The following is an 18778-nucleotide window of genomic DNA, read 5'->3' on the forward strand; positions in this document are numbered from 1 at the left end:
AATGCTTTCTCCCTCTCCTCTCCTTTAACACTGCAAACAGCATGAATAGGACTAAAAATATAGTTTCAACTTGTCTGGATTTGGAAAGGACACTGACAATTTTGAAAGTGACTATGAAGCAAAAAAAAAAAAAAAACCAAGTAGAAGAGCAGTATAGAATCTAATATCATACAGCTCCATAAATGTTACTTAACTGATGAAAAAGGTACGAGGGGAACTCATGACCCACCAATCAATGCACATCCTCTCATCATCATCCTCTGCAGCCCACAGTCAGTGACCCCCCCAGTCACAACCAGCAGCACTGTGACCACTGTCTAATGCTCTGCTTGTGCTGTTTGACTGTTCCTTGCTCTTCCCAGTCTGTCCCAACCATCTGTCATTCCCTGTCTTACACTTCATTTGCAAATTACTCGAGCAGGTCTGTTGTCTGCATGTCTGAGCAGCTCCTAGGAGCTGCAGTCTCTGAGACTGGAGGCTCTTTGTACAGTGAAGATAAACCAAGGATAGGATTAGTTTGCCTCCAGTCAAGTGGCTGAGTGGAGTCTTTAGCAAACCTACATCAAGTAAATGGTGCTTCTGAATTAATGGCATAAACAAAAGCATCAGAGATAAACATGTAAGGAAGTGGTAAAAAGAAAACTCAAGAAAGTATCATCAGTGAGCTGGAAGAGCAGAAAATGTCCTGTTTACAAATGTGACAAATTGGGGGATATTGACATCACATTCATACATATCATGTATGTCTTTGGCTGGACCAAAGACAAGGAGTGCAGGTAGTGAGGGAGAGGATTCTGCCCCTCTTATGCATCCAGCATTGAGGACCCCACTGCAAAAGGACATGGACCTGATGGAGCAGGTCCAGAGGAGGCCACATGCTCAGAGGAATGGAGCACATCTCCTTCTGCAGCTTGTCAGTGAAAATCCATGTTCACCAATTCTTTATCCATATTTTCTTTGTAACCTGATTTGCCCTTTGTAGTCCTTCCTTCACTAATTGTTTATAAGAGAACAATTGTACTCGATGCATTTACTTGAACAATTTTTTTTCTTTTTTCTTTTTAATTATTACATAAGATATACTTTCCCCACTACAGGAATTTTGCTAAAATATAAAGACAGCAATGTGAATAAATAAATAAATAAATATGTGTGTGTGTGTGTGTGTGTGTGTGTATATATATATAAAATTTCAGTTCAGAAAAAGGAATAACTACAGATAACAGTCTGTTCCTCCTACCTGCAGACAGCAGAACTTCCACAGACTAAAATGTTAATGTTCACACACTGCATTGAAAGAGTTATAAAAGACTGTGAGTTTCTCATTCTCCCACATCCACTGATTTGGTGCCCTCAGAGGAGGCTCAAATGAGCTATAATCTGCTGGGTATAATTCCTCTTAATGCTGTTATCAGTCTGAAAAGTTTAACTGTGAATTTGATTTTGCAGATCATGGAAGGAAATTAATGGAAAGCATCTGCATAAAGAGAGATACACTCTTCCCTCCATGCTACTTCTAGATTGTCACTGGAACCCTCAATTCAGCACTGACTTACAAAAAACTTGAAGATGCTTTCCAGTTTGAATAAACTTCAGTGGGGGGGGGGGAAGGTACTTCAAACATTTTTACACATGGAGAGGCTGTTTTCTTCCCCATCAGAGGTCCCAGTCTTTAGAGGATGCCAGGGTCTCAAGCTTCACAGATGCTGAAATACCAAGGGAACACCACACAATGGTTTATCTGCCTATTAAAAAATATTTCAACAGCATATTTTAATTTTCAGTATACACCACAATACTTAATTAGCCTCTAGAACTTTACAGTGTTACAGTACCTCATAACATCAAGAATTTAGCACACATCAGAAAACTGGGCTTGTGCAGGCCAGAAAAGAGAATTTGTGTGGACTTAGTAAGCAGATTCCAGCAGGCAAAAAGGCTGAGATGACAGATACAGGTTCTGCACTGGGTACAGAAGGGTAGAAAAATAAGCAGAGGTTTCCATCTGACTCAACGGCCACTAGTACCATCCACTTCCAGACAGCACAGGGAATTTCAGTCTTACAGTGATATAATTGTTTTATTAGGCAGATGGAAGGAACCCCAGGGTGAAAAAGCAAATATTCCTGACCAAACTGCTCCCATGTCATTTTTCAACCAACTGGAAAATTTCCAGTTGGCACAAATTCTGTTTAGAAACAAGAATTGGAAAGTAGACTAATCCTATCTTAGAGCTAAAACTAGCACTGCTCTTCATCAAAATCATTTTCATTTCCTGATGTGAAAAATATATCAGTAACGGCATGATATTAAAAAGATACTGGACTGGGATTATGAAACTGAAGCTGCTGTCCACAGATCCAGAGCAATTGGTGGGAAGGAATGAAACCTGTGACTGGCAAGCAGAGTGGTAACAAATGGAGACTTTTTTCTTTTTATGAACAAGTCTTTTACAAATAAGTAGGACACAAAAATAATCAGTATCCCATAGTTTCTTGCCCTCTGGCACTGTTTCACACTGGCTCTGTGTTGCATTTGCCCTGTAAATGCCCTTGTGCCAGTCTGGAACGGTGGAGACGACCGTGAAGAACCAGAGAACAGCCAGAGCTGGAAGGGACCCACAAGGATGAGCAAAGTCCAACTCCTGGCCTTGCACAGGACACCCCAACAATCCCACCCTGTGTCTGTGAGTATTTTCCAAACACTCCTTGAGCTCTGTCAGCCTTGGGGCTGTGATCATTCCCTGGGGAGCCTTCTCAGTGCCCAATCACCCTCTGGGGAATCCCACCTAAGCCTCCATGACACAGTGCAGACTCAAGGAGTCCGGCTTTGAGGTCAAGGAGATTTTTTGATGCAAATAGATTCTAAATGACAGGAGAAGTAGTGGGATGCCAAATCTGGTGGAAGCAGTCATTCAAAATAAGGGGAAGCCACCTGTTCCCTGTGGAGGTTACATCTTCGGAGTTCAGAGGGTGTCCCAGACCACTCAGCTTGATGCATAGACGGTGCCTGCATCCAGCTGCAATCACTGCACTGCAGAAGCAGCATCAGCTGTAGCCCCAAAACCACTTTTGAATTGAAATTGAAATAGTGTATTTAATCAGTATGGGATATTAGTATTAAATTAAGAAGGGCAAATTATCAACTAAAAGTGAATACATTCATGCTCAGCATAGTCCAGACTTTCTCCAAGAGTTACTCAAACCAGAAACACAACAGAACTGGATTTGCTACATATAAACTTCAAATTTAATAGAAAACATGAGGGGGGAATAAACTGATGAGGGTACCTTCACATAAGTAAATGGTCTCAACTAAAAGATGTCAGGTTTAGATTGGGTATCAGGAAGAAATTCTTCCCTGTGAGGGGGTTGAAGCCCTGGCACAGGTTGCCCAGAGATGCTGTGGCTGCCCCATCCCTGGGAGCATTCAAGACCAGGTGGGACAGGGCTTGGAGCATCCAGGTCTATGGAAGGTGTCCTGCCATGGCAGGAGGTGGGAATGGATCTTTAAGATCTATTGCTACCCAAACCAGGCTGTGATTTGGTAATTTTATGATTATAAAATAGAGTAATTAAATAGGTACCAACCTGCAGCATTATCATACATACCTCATTTTACACACAAGTGTACACTCCCATTATACCAACATTTTACCATACTTAAACCAACTACTTATTCCCAAAGTCAATTCCCCTAATCCAAGACCTTTTCTTTATAGAATTGTTACTCCTTCGCTTTGCTTCTATTTTATACGACACATAAACTATGAAATTGTATAAGCAGGAATTTTACACTGAGACAATGACACAAAAAAATATTCTATACTGTATTGTAGGATACAGCATGCATTGAGTAAACTCTTGTTTTGTGATTACTACTGTATGCCATACAGTAGTATATGTATACTCCTTCCCAAAAAATATAACCACTTTGGGAGTTAGGATTGCAGGCAGTCTGCTTAAATTACTACAGTTTTTCAACAGTGTCAGTCTAATAATTTGCTACAAAAGCATGAAGCAGACAGCTAAACATCTTTCCTCTTTATTCACTTATTTAAAAAAAAATCAGGAAAAACCACATCAGCTTCCAAGCCTCTAAAATTTTAAGTACACTAATAATTTACTTCTGTCTAACATAAGCAGCATGCTCATTTCTGCTATGGCCCAGCATTTGGCTTTGCTCCCAGCTGTCTTGATTAATAAGAATTTTTTTTAGCTCAACGAATCTCAAATTCTGGTTCAAGGACTGGCAGCCGCTGGCAGAAAGCTGGCTGGTCACACAGCCCTGCAGTTCCTCTCATGGAATCAGCTGTTTCTAAAGATAAAGGTACTACTTTTCACACCTCAGTGGTTTTCCTCTTAGGCTCTGTAAACAAGGTAGCAACATGAAATCTCCTTTCTAGAGAAGAAAATGTGCATCTGAAAATTCTAACCAGTCTCACCAAACAGCACAGCCACAACAGCAAACGTGGGCTGGAGCACCTCTCGAGTGAAGAAAGGCTGAGAGAGCTGGGGTTGTTCAGCCTGGAGAAGAAAAGGCTTTAGGAGTTCTGAGGTTTATGGCAGCCTTGGGATACTTAAAAAAGATAAGATGGAGAAAGACTTATAAGAAAGACAGAGACAGCCTTTTACCAGGGCCTGCAGTGACAGACAAGGAGCAATGGGTTTAAACTACAGAGGGCAGATTAAGACTGGACTTAGGGTAGAAATTCTTCCCTGGAAGTGTTCAGGGCCAGGCTGGATGGGGCTTGGAGAAACCTGGGATAGAGGAAAATGTCCCTGCTCACAGCAGGGGTGGAACCAGATGATATTTGAAGATCCCTTCTAACCCAAACCATTCAGTGAATCCACATTTGTTTTGCTGGTAGAAGTGTGATACTGCTGCTAATTATCCACTGCTGTTCCCTAGAACTCAAGAGATTTGCATCACACAACTGTTTAGTCATGAGAATGTCTTTATACAGCTGTGACTGATTTATTTCTTCTTGCACTAGACTTCATACTGTTGTTTAAGCAAGGGCTGTTCAGAATTTTGACCCTGCCCTACCAAGACAGTGTCATTCACACTTTTTTTGAGGCTTTTCCCTTTTGACTACTGCCATTATTCTCAACCTGCTTTCAGGAAGGAACATGTGAGCTCATACACTTAAATGGCCATTTCAAAGTGAACTGGTTCTGGTTTAGACATTCTGTAAACAAATATGCACACACCTTATGGAAATTATATTTGCAGTTAGATTATTTATGGAAATGACTTGAGCAGTGTGAAAGCTTTAGTCAAAATATCTACACTTCACATCTCCTTTATCCCACTTATCCCATAGCCCTGTCAAACAAGGAAGGCACATTGATTTGACATGACTTGGGCTACACAACCCAGGCCTAGTTACTTCCAAAGTACTTCCAAACTTATTTCCAAAATCTGAGTCAGGTAAAAATATCTGTAATTGTTCAGGTCTTTCTCCTCTCCCCCTTTAAAACACAAATGGTGTTTTTTTTTCCCTCTCCTCTTCAGCAGTCTTCTTGTAACCTATGAATTCATAAAAGATAATTTCAAATTGTAAATAATTATTTCTGCTGCATCCTAAAGCATAGTTAGGTAGATTTTAACACCTCCTGTACACCTTAGTATCTGTCTTACCCCTGCATTTTTAGCAGTTTTTTCTCTGCTCTGGCCACTACTAGGGTTGCTTTTTCTATTAATTTAGGTAATTATCTGTGTTATTATATAACATAAAAGAAATTAGTTACACCATAACCCTCCCCACATCATGTATCTGGCTATTATTGGATTTACACATTGTTTTCCTCTTAATTTTATATCTTGCAAGACTTCCCTTGTTCTTATTTAAAATCTCTGATAATGGAAACCTATTTTGTGATTTGCACACTTGATTTTCACGTTATATTTAAATCCCTAAACTGCTCTCAAGCAAAAGGAGTATCTGATCTGGCCCTGACAGTTTCTCATTTTATGTCCCATCTGTCCTTTGCATCAGGATAGATAATCTCCATTATGCATTCAAAAGTGCCTCCTTAGCTGCTAATTCTCATGTTCTTCTTGGTCTCTCAGATAATCTTCTTAGGAGACACTATTTACCAGCTCCATAATGTCGCTGAAAATGACTTTTCAGAAAAATTATTTTCCTCTGACTTCAGACTTTATTTCAAAAGTTAACTTCAAAATAATTTTCACCAACAGTACTTGCCATTATTAATTTCCTCAATTGCTAAAAACCAACTCAAATCAATCAAACCTGAAAACCAAATAAAATTACCTACCTCCATTTGCTAAAAAAACTGCACCCAGAACAGTCTCATAATTTGATATAAGTCTTACTATTTCACCTACTGGTTGGTTATTTCCAACAGTTGAAAAATTACTGTTATTTGTTTCTAATATCATCTACCACACTGAACAAAAACAAGGGAAACACAAAATTCCTTCTTGCATTTCAGGAGGATGAAGCAGAAAGACAGAGGAAGTGGGAATAGAATATATAAAAAGAGAATATATATATTTTTTTAAAGGTTTCCAAATTCTTTTCTGTCCCATGCGTGCATATGTAGCTTAGTCTAGTCATGTTCAATCATTTAATTCCTTGTGAGACATTTAACAGCAAAAAGTTATGAGGAAGGAGCTGAAAGCAGAGTGGCAGCAGCACAGAGTACCCATTCACAATGGGATTTTGTTACCTGGAAGAGGGATGGAAGCTTGTGGAAGATGCTTTCAGTAAAGCAGAAAATTTTACTGTCAAGATTAATTTAACTAAGGTTTCAATAATGCTTAACACCTGCTTGATGAAAGCTTTGTCACAAAATCCTCCTTTTTTTTACACTATGAATGGGTATTTCCAGCATCTTGTATCATCTTCTGCCCTTAAATCATTCCACTACAGCACAAGAAGTCAAAGTCATCTGTTCTCACCTTGGTGTTCCATTATTACTCTTGTTTTCATAAGCTCTCCTTCCATCCCAACTCCCCTGCTGCTGTCACCCCCACAGACACCAGTCCTGCCATCACCTGCCACAACCTGCCCCAGCCTCCACAGGAGTTTTCCCCACTCTTGGTCTTTCCCAAGAGAGGAACTTCATCAGAGTGACTTCCCTCCTCCCAGTCCCCATGCTCCCCTTCCTCATTTTGGCCACATTTTGAATAACAACTGATTTTCTCTTCCCTTATCTCAGAACAGTTCCACCTATGATCTGCCCCTTAGAGATGCTTCTCTTAAAAAAATGGTCTCTGAGGGAGAAAGGCCATTTCTGCTGGTGGGTTGCTTTTGGTTTTGTTTTTCTATGAGTAGTAGGAAATAAAATAATTATCCCCCAAACAAAACAAAATATACACCACTCCACCCCCACCACAACCAACATTTGCTTTGTAGTTAATCTGCACCTGTTCATGTGGTGACACTGACGCCAGGACCAAATTTGCCAGTATAGGTGTAATTATTCAGACAATTCCAAAGTTTTTATTCTTAATGGCTTAGTTACAGGTTTTCTCTAAGAAATGTGGACAAGTAGCCAAAACTAAATGAACCTTGTCACCAGGCACAAGGATACACAGTGAAGGATGATGAAACTTGATGATGGTAATGTTTGAGTAAAATTTGTACAGCAAATAAAACAATCATCTTATCTTCTTCATATATGGAATTTCTTTTATTGAGAGGATTAGCAGGTTTTTTACCATTATTTGTTCATCTGCCTCACACCAGCACATCTGACCTACATGAATAAAAGAACAAGACTTCAGCAAAGAGGCTTCTCTCTGCCCGTGCAGCAGAAGTCCTGCTGCATGATTCAGCCCTCTGGATGCCTCCACCTTTTAACAGCAAACATTCCCTCACTGCAACAGATGAAGTGGAGAGATTCTTCTGCAAGTGACAAATTGAGCTGCAGAAATTCCCCTGTACAGCTTCCTGTTGCTACTCAGAGCTCAATGGGTTCACTGGGTTTCTCAGTTCAGGGACTATTATTTCAACAGGTGGAACTACCTGATACTGCAAAACTGGAGGCTCTGCCACGCTCCTATGGCTAAATATGAAGCCATCCTGTAAGATAAAGTCAGTCTTTCTGTCTGCCAGAATCTAATGCAGATTCTGAAAAGCAGCAAGTTTGGGCTAATTAAAAACAAGACAACAAACAAACACACACACCCCAACAAAAAGAAACCACAAAAACCCACACAAAAACCAACCAAAATCAGCTCTAACTCAGCACAGCTCCTTGGTCTCTGGAAAACGCCTAGAGCGACATTTGAGACTGACGATCTACAGAACATGATTAATAAAAACAAAAATTATTAATTACACCAGCTCTGCATGCCAAATCCAGTTTCCGAATCAGACAACTTACTTCCTGGTTCCTTTGTTTTCTACGTGCAAATGAGAACACCTGGAACTTTTTACCTATAACATCACTGTGGTTTTCCAGCTCCAGGTGTACAGAAGAGAAGGTGCCATGGAGATGCTGCAGCAGCATCCACCTCTACACTGACCCATCCAGCTGTTTTCCCACCCAGCAAGGACAGCGGAGCTGTTTGCTCCATCACAACTGCTACACCCAAAGGCTTCTCCTTGATTCAGCACCAACAGAAATTCCATGTGGAAACAGTTAAAGGCATCACAAGGACACTGGTGTTGTGAGAAGGCAGTCTGTGCTTCCAAGAATGGACATGGACAAAGCAGAAATCAACCGGAATCCTAGATGGAAAACACAGGCTGGAGCCAAACTCCACGGCTGCATGTGCTTTTTAGAGGCATTGCCAATAAGGAAAAGAAAGGGGAGAAATCTCCCCTGGGGGAAATTTTAATTCTGTTTGCCTTCAGAAGGTGCTTATTGAAAATCATATTAGTGGGGGAATTCTTCAGGAAAGGCTCATGCGCACAATGTTGGTGCCACTATAAATATGTTCTGGAAAACACAGTCTTCCAGCAAGTGGCCACTGACTGGAGCTTGGCTTGGCCGGTTTCTGGTCCTTGGCAGCCTGTGTGTTAGCCAAGTGTTTGACAAACTGTGGCACAATTTCCTCAGTGCCTTTTTCCAAGGAAGAATTCTCTGCTCAAGACCGCACTGTCACGGTTGTTTGCACTCTAGCATATGATTAGGCAGCATCTTCCAAAGCAAACAGGCTGTTTAGCACTTGAGTGATCAAAACTGAGTAAATTATTCAAGGCCTCTGGTAAAATCACCCCTAGAAAATATTAAAGGAAGACCTCTCCAACCACAAAGCATGTACATTAGTCTATGAGAAAAAAAAAATTGCTATAAATGACTAAAAAATAACTAAAGACACATAAAAGGTTGGTGTAGACCTCTGCCTCAGAACCTGCAACGCTGCTCAGTATCAAATCTTAGTCACGCTAAGGAGCAGCAAAAAACACATCAGTAAAATCTGAGACAAAAGAGTGCACATATACAGCACCTTTAGAGATAAATGAGACTGGATCACTGCAGACCTGGAAATAGTGTCCTTGATGATTTTTTCTTTTTTTGAGAAGAAAGAACTTGGGTACTTTATCTCTCTAGGTTCTTCGGAGAATTTTAATTTTATTCTAAATTTTTAATAATTTAAGTAATTCTTTAATGAAAAATCAGTATCACACATGTATCCATATTACAAGTACGTCAATCTACATCTGCACTGATTAACTCTTCAAATCTGCTTAAGAAAATCACCATCTCTTCAGTGCTCCTCACACAGGCTGGGCCATTTGTCAGCAGAATCACAAGCTCTATCTTACCTTATTACCTGCCTTGGATTAATTATGCACCTTCTACCAACTCATTCTAGTTGTTATTTATTTCCATTTGACAAATTACTCATTGTCTAGCTATCCTTATGAAAGGGAAATATCGTCATGTGTTTTCCAACAGAAAGGAGGATCAGAGAGAATACAAAGCCCTCTGACTTGCTTTGCTGTTCCCTGTTAGCATTAAAAAGGTGAAGAAGCAGAAGCTTTGCCATATTTAAAGGTGTATAAACACCTGCCACCAGCCTCTGGTGAAATAGCAGCACCCCTGTCTTCTGAGGCAGGGGAAAAGCGAGTACAAATAAGTGAAGATCAGCCTAAAGAGCGTATCATGACCTTCAGAAGTCTTACCATTCTATCATTTCTTTGGGAACTTCCCTAAAGAGTCCAGCTGCCTTCCCATAAGGGTGTTAGAAGGACAGAGACAAAGCCCAGCCTGTGACTGGAACTGGGAGCACCTCAGTGTGCAATAGCACTGGCTGCACAAGCCCCAGCTTTGCTATCAGAGTCTCTCTGTGCTGACCCTGAAGCCAAGAGCAGGGTCAGTGTCCTGGAAACAGCATTTGGAAAGCTCCTCTCCATTACTTGCTCTAGATCAACACAGACAGTAAGCAGAGATCAAAAGACACACAAGTTTTATTTCTCCAGAACTCTTGAATCGTGCAGATTTCACAGACTCAACCTTATTTGCAATTAGAAAGAACTATCAACTACAGAAAATACCAAGAGGAGGTACAGAGCAGGCCTTTCGAGCCATCAGGGTATTTTTGGCAGTCATGCTGTTATTTGGTTCCCTCCTTATAGCCCGTCTGTGAAGTCTTATGACTGTGCAACAGACTCTTCCCACGGATCAAGCTCACATGGCTAATGAGAAGGATGTAAAGGCAGAAACCCAGAAACTCTCCCAGCAAGTCATGCTTCCTGCCACTGGACAGCTGGCACCATCCAGAGGGGCAGCAACACTTCTCCCCCTTTTTCCAGTTTTCTTCACTTGACTCTGACTTCAGAGCACTTAAACTTTAAACCTCAGAACATCTTTGTGAATAAGCCACTTAGACAAGTGGAGAATTGAAGTGGAGAGCAAAAACCACAAGCATTAAGTGTGCTTTTGCCCTTTAGACCTCAGAAGTTTAGACCGCTAAACCTCTGACAGGCAGCTGCAGGACAGTAACTGAACCTCCAACCCATCCATCCCAAACAATTCCCATTAGTAGGGTGCTCACTGGAGCATCTGAACTGAGTAATGAGTTTACAGATTGGCAGAGATCCTGTTCCAATGGGGATTAATCCTCCAAAGCAGCAGTCCAAACAGTGAAACTATTCCTACTATTGCCCTTTGCTGCCTGGCTCATGTACACATTGGGTTTTTTCCCTGTGTCAAGACAATGGCCCCATCCACACTACATTACTGTCTTCAGGATGTGATCCATCTGGATCATTAGTGTTTCTTCTCTCTAACAGTAATGCCAAGTTGCCCCAGTCCTACCTTGTTTCTGAATGGAATGGTCTGAATGAACAAAAATGAGGAGAGAATGTGTAGAATTATTCATATAAAAACACATTGCTTAGAGTAAGAAATACAAGTTTAAATTCTCTTCCACTGTTTCAGTGATGTCTGGTATTCCTCAATTAGAAATAAACAAGATATTCATTAACTAATTGCTTATGTAACAAAGATCATTACATGAAATTATTATCTAGAGGCACTGAAAGAATCTTAATTATCCAGGTGAACTTCAAAGCAGAGCTGCACTTCGTGAATTCTTTGGTTGCCTTCTCAACTCTTCTAGTTCCTGATCTACAGCATGTTGATTACCCTGACCCAATTTCTGGATTAGAAAAGACAACTCAAAGCAGCAGCTTTGAAGGGCTTGTTGGATGGGTTTGTGGGTGCCAAGCCCACGGTGTCAGTGCTGGGGGCCAGCTGCCACTGCCAAAGTACCCATACAAGCCTCTGTTCATTGAAAGGATGAGCAGCTCCAAATGCAGCAACCAAAAAGCTTTGCCTTCAGTACTAAATAACTGCTCCCCTGCTCCAGAGGCCAAATGGAAAGAAGAGTGTTTCCAAGCCTGACTGCCAGATGCTAAGAGCATAATGGTTACAAAATAAGGTCTCCAGAAAAGCGGCAATAAGCTGGAAAGCTCCCTCTGCTCCAAGTCCTGTGCCCAAAGCCAGCTTTGTATAAGAATTCTGCAGCTCTGAAGAACTGATGCTCTTGAGAAGTGGCAGCTTCCAGGAGTCCCCATTGCTACCTGCTGTGGGAACTGCTGCTCCAGAGCCTCAACACTGCAAGCTCTGCTACTGCAGCCCTGGCAGACTCCTCAGACTTCCAGTCTGCAGTGGTGGCCAACACATGCTGCAAAGTGCAGAGCAACGGCTCCTCCTCCCAAACCTCATGGGAGAACAATGGCTCAGTAACACCAGCATCCTTCTCCCAAACCTCATGGGAAAACAATGGCTCAGTAACACCAGCATCCTCCTCCCCAACCTCATGGGAGAACGATGGCTCAGTAACACCAGCATCCTCCTCCCAAACCTCATGGGAGAACGATGGCTCAGTAACACCAGCAGCCTTCTCCCCACCTGATGTCAGTTCTAAACCTAAACTGAAATAAAAGTGAGATATGCTGTAAGTATATCCTAAATCCTGAACACAACCCTTACTGACATCAGAGAACTATTCTACAGGACTAACAGCTCATTTTAGCAAATCTCACCAAGCACCACACGTATTCTAAGATCTTCAGTATCTGTTCTACCACTGAGGGAATATTCCCTTCACACAGGGAGAAGATTCCCTGCAATAAAACCTTCTACTGGAGAAGTGACAATAGCCTGGACTTTAGTTGTCAATGCTACCTGTGCCTTCAGGCTGACCCACAAAAGGGCTGGGCAGAGGGGTACTCACAGGGTAGGTGAAGAAGAGAGGAATTCTGCACTTGCTTTTGCCCTTCAACTTCCACACCCATCTCTTCTCAGCAACAGCCTCCTTCCTTTTTAACCCTCAATCTGTTCCTCATCCTATCAAAGTCAACACAAACTTTTCTATGCTGTGACCACAGTCACCAAAAAATCTCACTTTGAAGTGAACCCTTTCGCATTTAAAAAAAACAAAAACAAAACAAAAAAAAAACGAACAAAAAAAAAACCCCATACTGTTTTTTTCCCTGCAATTCTCCTGGAAGTGAGCAAAGAACAGGAGGTATCTCCAGCTTTAAATTATCAGCAGCAGTGAAACTTTCACAAAGAGGATGCCCACACTGCAGGCTGCTGCATGGGGAGCCTGGGGATGAGCACAGAGCTGGCCACAGTCTCCACAACAGAGTTTGGGGACAAACCCAGTGGAAAGGAGCTGCAGTGAGCTGTGGGTCACAGAGCACACACTGCTCACAGCCTCTAAGCCAGGCAACTTCCAAGTAGACTTTGCGTTTCTAAGCTGCAGTGCAGTCTGCAGTGCAGTCCTCACTGTAAATATACCCAAAGTCTTTGCAATCAACATTTTAGTTCTAACATAAGGGGGGGAAAAAAGCAAAACAGGGCAATTTCAACCAAAGCAAACAAGGTACAGAAAGCCCAAGTAACACAAAAAGATTACAATTCCTGTAATTCACTGTAACCCTTTTGTTCTCTTATCTCGTACTCCTGGCCCACACTTTATAGATGCTGCAGTTTAAATCAGGCTAATCTAAATCTTACCCAAGTCACTGGAAGGCTTTCTGCTGATTTATGTTACCCAAAATTTTGCTTTTGCATTCCTACTGACATATGAGTAGCATGAGGATACAAGAAGCTTACTACTACTTTAATTTCTTGCATGGTCTTACATCAAACATGGAGCAGACACAAAAAGACCCAGGTACAAGATCATATCAATGCAGGTGTAAATCCTACATGTTAAAAGAAAATGCTCTCAAGTGAAAAAAAATAGAAAAAAAAAAAGAAAAGAAAAATGAATAAGCAGATAAACATTTTACTACTTCAAAATAATACAAGAAACATGTCCCAGCACAGGCAAGACTCCTCACCTGAATCATTCATCTGAATTACTCACTTTTTCATCTCTAAATCCACTATTAAAATGTTAAGAAAAAGCTTCTTAAATTAAGAAGAATCTCTTGATGCCAACACAAAAGCATCTGTATAAAGTATAAATGATCTCACACATTAACAGACTAACAGGCAAATAAAAATCATTAGAGCCTCTTGCAAATCAAAGTAGTTTTATTTCCAGCGGCTTCAATATTTGACTCAGAACCAAACAGAGCAGAGGTTCAAAATTTGACCTCCAATTTATAAATCCTTTTTACCTTGTTCCAGTCTTTCAATACTAAGAACCATGAGATTAAAAACTAATTTTGTCTGTACCTTTGTCCTTTATAAACTGCTGTATACCACTGTATTACATCTATGAGCTCTTTCAGATGATCTGTGAAAAGCATACTTAGAATTCCTCTTTCAAACTTAATTTACAGTGATTTTCTTGCAGTAATATGAGAATAAATGAAAAATATAATTGATTTCAACAGCAAGCAATTACACACAATGACTTTTCTATAGCAGTTGTCTAATTAAGAGAGTATGAGCCCTGAATATCAAGCCTCAGATTTAAGCACTGTTTTTCAGGTATGCATATGATATGCAAGATGCATAACTTTTTGTGTTCTGTTACACTGCAGATGCACAAAGATACTTACTACAAACTTTTAGCCCTTCACAAAAATATATGTTTGCATATTTGATTTGAATGTGAAGGAAAGAAACAGCTACTGTTCGACTGAGTAAAGATATCTGAAGGTTATCAACATCAATAAATAATATTTATGGCAAGGCTGATCTAAAAATAACTGGACAAAATTAACAATGAAAGATTTTTTATGAATATGAAACATGCATATGCACAGATGTCAGTTATATAACCCATTTCTTACATCATTAAAGAGTAAACACCAGGCTATTCTTTCAGCTTATCAAAACACAGTAAAAAGCAGACACATTTCCTTTCCCATATTTCTCTCCCCTAATTAACAGATTTTTTAAACTGCGTTTCTTTTACCACCGCAGCAGAATCTCATCTGCCCCCTTACTGTCAATTGCTACATACAAATGCCTATTGCTCCCAAAGGCTTTTCTAGGAAGCAACAAAAGGATTGCAGGCGCATACCTTAACCTCTTGGCTGGCAAAAACCTCCACATCAACCCCACAGGCAACCAGAGTGGAAACATCACAGTCCATGCTACGGGCTGGCATCCCCCGCCTTTGTACACAGAGTTAGGCAAGCTCAGAGTCACAAACGATGCAAGAAAACAACAAAAGAATTAAAAAAAAAAAAATCTTCAGTACTGCAATTGAACAGTCCAAGATTCAGTTTCAGCGCTGGCAATGCCTGCAAGCCTCCAACACGAGCTCTGTGCACTTAAAGTGAGTTGCTGGTTGCCTGTCCCCCGTACACCCACCAACTGAGCAGGCACAGCATAGTAACAGCGCTATTCCATCTCTCATGGCAATGACATCACCACAAAGACTGACATAAGCTAAATCTATTTTTTCAACCCTTTTATCTCTAGGCAGCACAGTGGATCAAATTGAACATGATTATGTGCTAAATCTGAACTCGGACTAAATCAATTCAAGCAGCGTTCACTGTCAACTGAGTCATAGCTGTTGTTTCAGCTGAGTGCTTATGGTGGCAAAAAAAATAAAAAAATAAAAGAGATCGCCTGACACTGAAAGCTCTACTCTGTGTGTAAATTAACCCAGCATTTAAAGCCACTAATCTCAAGGTAAGATTTCTTACTTTACTATACTTGAAAATCTACAGGAGAGCACTAATAAAAACCCCCTCAAATCAACAAAATCTCAGCACTCTGATTTTAATAGCTCTAAGTCCTCTTTTTTAATAAAGCACACTCTATAACCCCACACACGGGATTAGAGAACATCTTGTCCTGTCACCAGCAGTGATCAACACACTGCAAATTTGATGCCAGTGCTTTGCATCCACATTGCACTGTGACTCATCCCCAGGAAGATCAGAGGCATGTCTGTGTGTGATTTGGAAGTCAATACCCCTTCAAAGAACAGAACATGAAAATTTCCTTGAAATTAGGACTTCACACTGGGCAAACTTTACACCATCCATCCTAAGGGTTAACCCTTCACAAATAGAACTGTGTTCAACAAAAGAAACAAGTAGAAGTGAAGATGCTTTACACCTGCTGACTCAGTGATCTGTTTATTCTTTGCAAGTTTTATCATTCTTTTAATGATAGAAATAAAATATCCATGTCTGGGACTTCTGAAGTGATACTTATCCCAGAGTGGCACCATTATTTTTCCTCTACCATTTCATTCTTGGGATCCATAAATCACTATTAATTGTTGTAGGCCTAGAATTGGCATTTATGGATACGTCAGATTAATAAGGAGAAATAAATATTTAACTACTGGTAAGAACCTAGGAGCTGCTTATGGCTCAGTGTAAGAGACTGCTCAGCTTAACTCCACTTCACTCACAGATAAACTCCTAATTATACTAACATTAGGTGTTAGGAGCAAATTCTTTACTGTGAGAGGACAGTGACATTAGATGCTGAGACAGATGAGCCAAAATCTCTTATCAGAGTATTCTTTCCAAGTTCTATTAAATAATTTTTCCACTTTTCAACTTGCATTTATAGCAACCTCCCCAGCAGTAATCACAAACTAAGATCCACAGCCAGAACAAAATCCTATCCCAGCACTAAATATTTTACAAACCCAGACTATACAGACCAACAGAAATGGATAGGGCAGCAGAAGGCAGAAAATAAATCAATATTGTTCGTCATGATTATCAATCCCTTTGTGCACTGGTCACTTAATCACTGTCAAGATTTTTCATAAATAGAGGAAACCACTTTTTAGAAAGAATTTGAAGTTAACATTTTTGTGACTGTTTACAGGACCTTTTATTTGTATATTTGAATATAATATGTACGTGTTAACAGAGAAAAAAAGCCATAAAGGCCTGATTGAACTTGTAGGCAGACAGCAAGGAAAAATCACGGCATCAGAAAAGTGAGAAGCCAGTAAGTGCTACCAAAGAGCTGGAAGGAAAGCAAAGATGAGTCATATGTCTGAGTCTTATGAAAGTTGTAACAGTGATGGACCAACAGGATGCAAACAAAACAAGCATTTGGGAAAGGAAAAGATCAAGAACCACATGATGACGGTCTCCAAGATCTATAAAGGCATCCAGAGTGAGGGTGATGCCTGGCCTGAGTGTGGTTCCACAGCAGTGATGGGAAAATGATCTTATATTATAGAGCTACACTGGATAGTTCTGGAATTATTTTTTCCCTTTCTTCTTCTTTAAAAACTGTCACCTATCCATTTCAATAGCCTTAATCTTCTTATGAAAACTGGCACCTGATGTGCAAACTGACCTGTTCCACTTTATGATTATTCCTGCACGTCCACTGTTCATCTCCTTTCAAAAGAGAATCACTACAATTTTTCCACTTCATCTGAATAAGGACCCTTACTGAGATCACAATTACTTTCATTTCTTGCTTTTTCTTGCCTGTTCCAAAGTATAACCTAATTTTTCCCCTTAAAAATCATCTAGCTCACTAGGGTATTTTAGTGAGCTCTTTACAAAGATAACCTAGTTGGTTTTGCCTCTTGAAAACAAAGATTGCATAACAGAAGAATTCTACAAAGCTTTTGAGTACCCCAGCTAATATCTTTCAATATATGTCATATTCTGTTTGTTACTGCTCAATTCTCATTTGAAATCAAGACATATTCCTGTGTGAATGGTTTTTTTTCAGTTCACTCCACAATTCCTTGTAATCTCACCTAATGTTGATGAAAAATTTATTATTGAACACTTTAAAATTGGTTAATATTGACTTATTTCTCCAGTTCAGGAGACTTGCTTTTCATCCAAATTTAAAGAAAAATATTTCAATTTCTTTCAAAAAAATTCTCAACTCTGTCTCTAGATGGTCTTGCTAATTTCAGTTCACCAAACTCACAAGAAAAAAATGAAGCCATGTTTCATGAATATTTTAAAATATTATATTTAATAAACAGAAATTGATATAGATAGACCTGCACTTCAGCATTGCACTGATACTCACTCAGTAGGTTCTCTAGATCACAAACTGGTACCAGTATGTAACACTAGTGCCATCCTCACCAATTTTATATGGGGTTTAAGACCATGACCATATATTCTGAGAACAGAAAGTGGAGAGTTTTGAACAGTTATTCAATTATTTTGTTTTAATGTTTGTCCGTAGCAACAGTTTTGCATGGAATTCAAGAGGCACTACTCACTATATGAATATCTCAGGGGGCTGAATTTGGGAACAGCTGAGGCTCCTTTGTACAGTCAGGCTGAGCATGGAAATACCAAGTTTTCACAGTTACATGCATAGACATCAGACAGGTTCTAGAACTCAGAGCAACATTCCAGGGTATTGTTCCCTCACAAGCACAAAGTAACCCCACAGCATCACTCGACTCTGATGATTAACACTTGATGATCAGGTCTCGTATTTTCATAAGCTTTTATATTTTCATTTCCTCAACCAGAAGGAAAATAAAAGCCATGTCATTCCAGCCAGGAATCTTCCATTCTGGATCTGTACAGTTCCTGGAACAGCACAGCCTTTACTCCTGCGTGTGGAATTGTTTTCCTCCTGTAGTTCCAGTTGTACCGCAGCTTAACACATATGAGCAGCACCACAGATTTAAGATTTTCAAGCTCAACTCTCAAGTCATTAAAACAACTGCTGCAAAATCTTGACCCTCCTTTTGCAAACAAACTACTACTGATTTAGCCTTAGGGCAACTTCACTGGCTCTGGACCTCACAGCAACATCAGCCACGTGGTAACCAAACCCAGCAGCTAAATTCAGATCCTGACTTTTCTGCTCTATGGATAAAGCTTGTACTTGTTATCATTGGTACTAGAGGGGTTATTTCTGTAGCAGCTCTGCATGCAGGTGCAAACTTTACTAGGTCAATGTAC

At 40.2% G+C, this 18778-nt stretch overlaps 1 protein-coding gene across 3 annotated transcripts in view; it reads right to left on the reverse strand.

Moving 5' to 3' along the window:
• Positions 1–18778, reverse strand: part of RCAN2 (regulator of calcineurin 2) — an 82117-nt gene that overhangs the window by 24744 nt on the left and 38595 nt on the right. Inside the window, exon 1 of one of the 3 annotated variants that reach the window (XM_084203524.1) lies at positions 14920–15206. The exons of the other annotated variants lie outside the window; for them this stretch is intronic. Within the exon in view, the coding sequence (XP_084059650.1) occupies positions 14920–15006 (87 nt within the window). The 5' untranslated portion in view covers positions 15007–15206. Of the gene's footprint in view, positions 1–14919; positions 15207–18778 lie in introns of those variants that run through there. 3 annotated transcript variants of the gene reach the window in all.

The sequence above is a fragment of the Fringilla coelebs genome (genome assembly GCF_963513975.1).
Source record: "Fringilla coelebs genome assembly, chromosome: 3".
Lineage (NCBI taxonomy): Eukaryota > Metazoa > Chordata > Aves > Passeriformes > Fringillidae > Fringilla > Fringilla coelebs.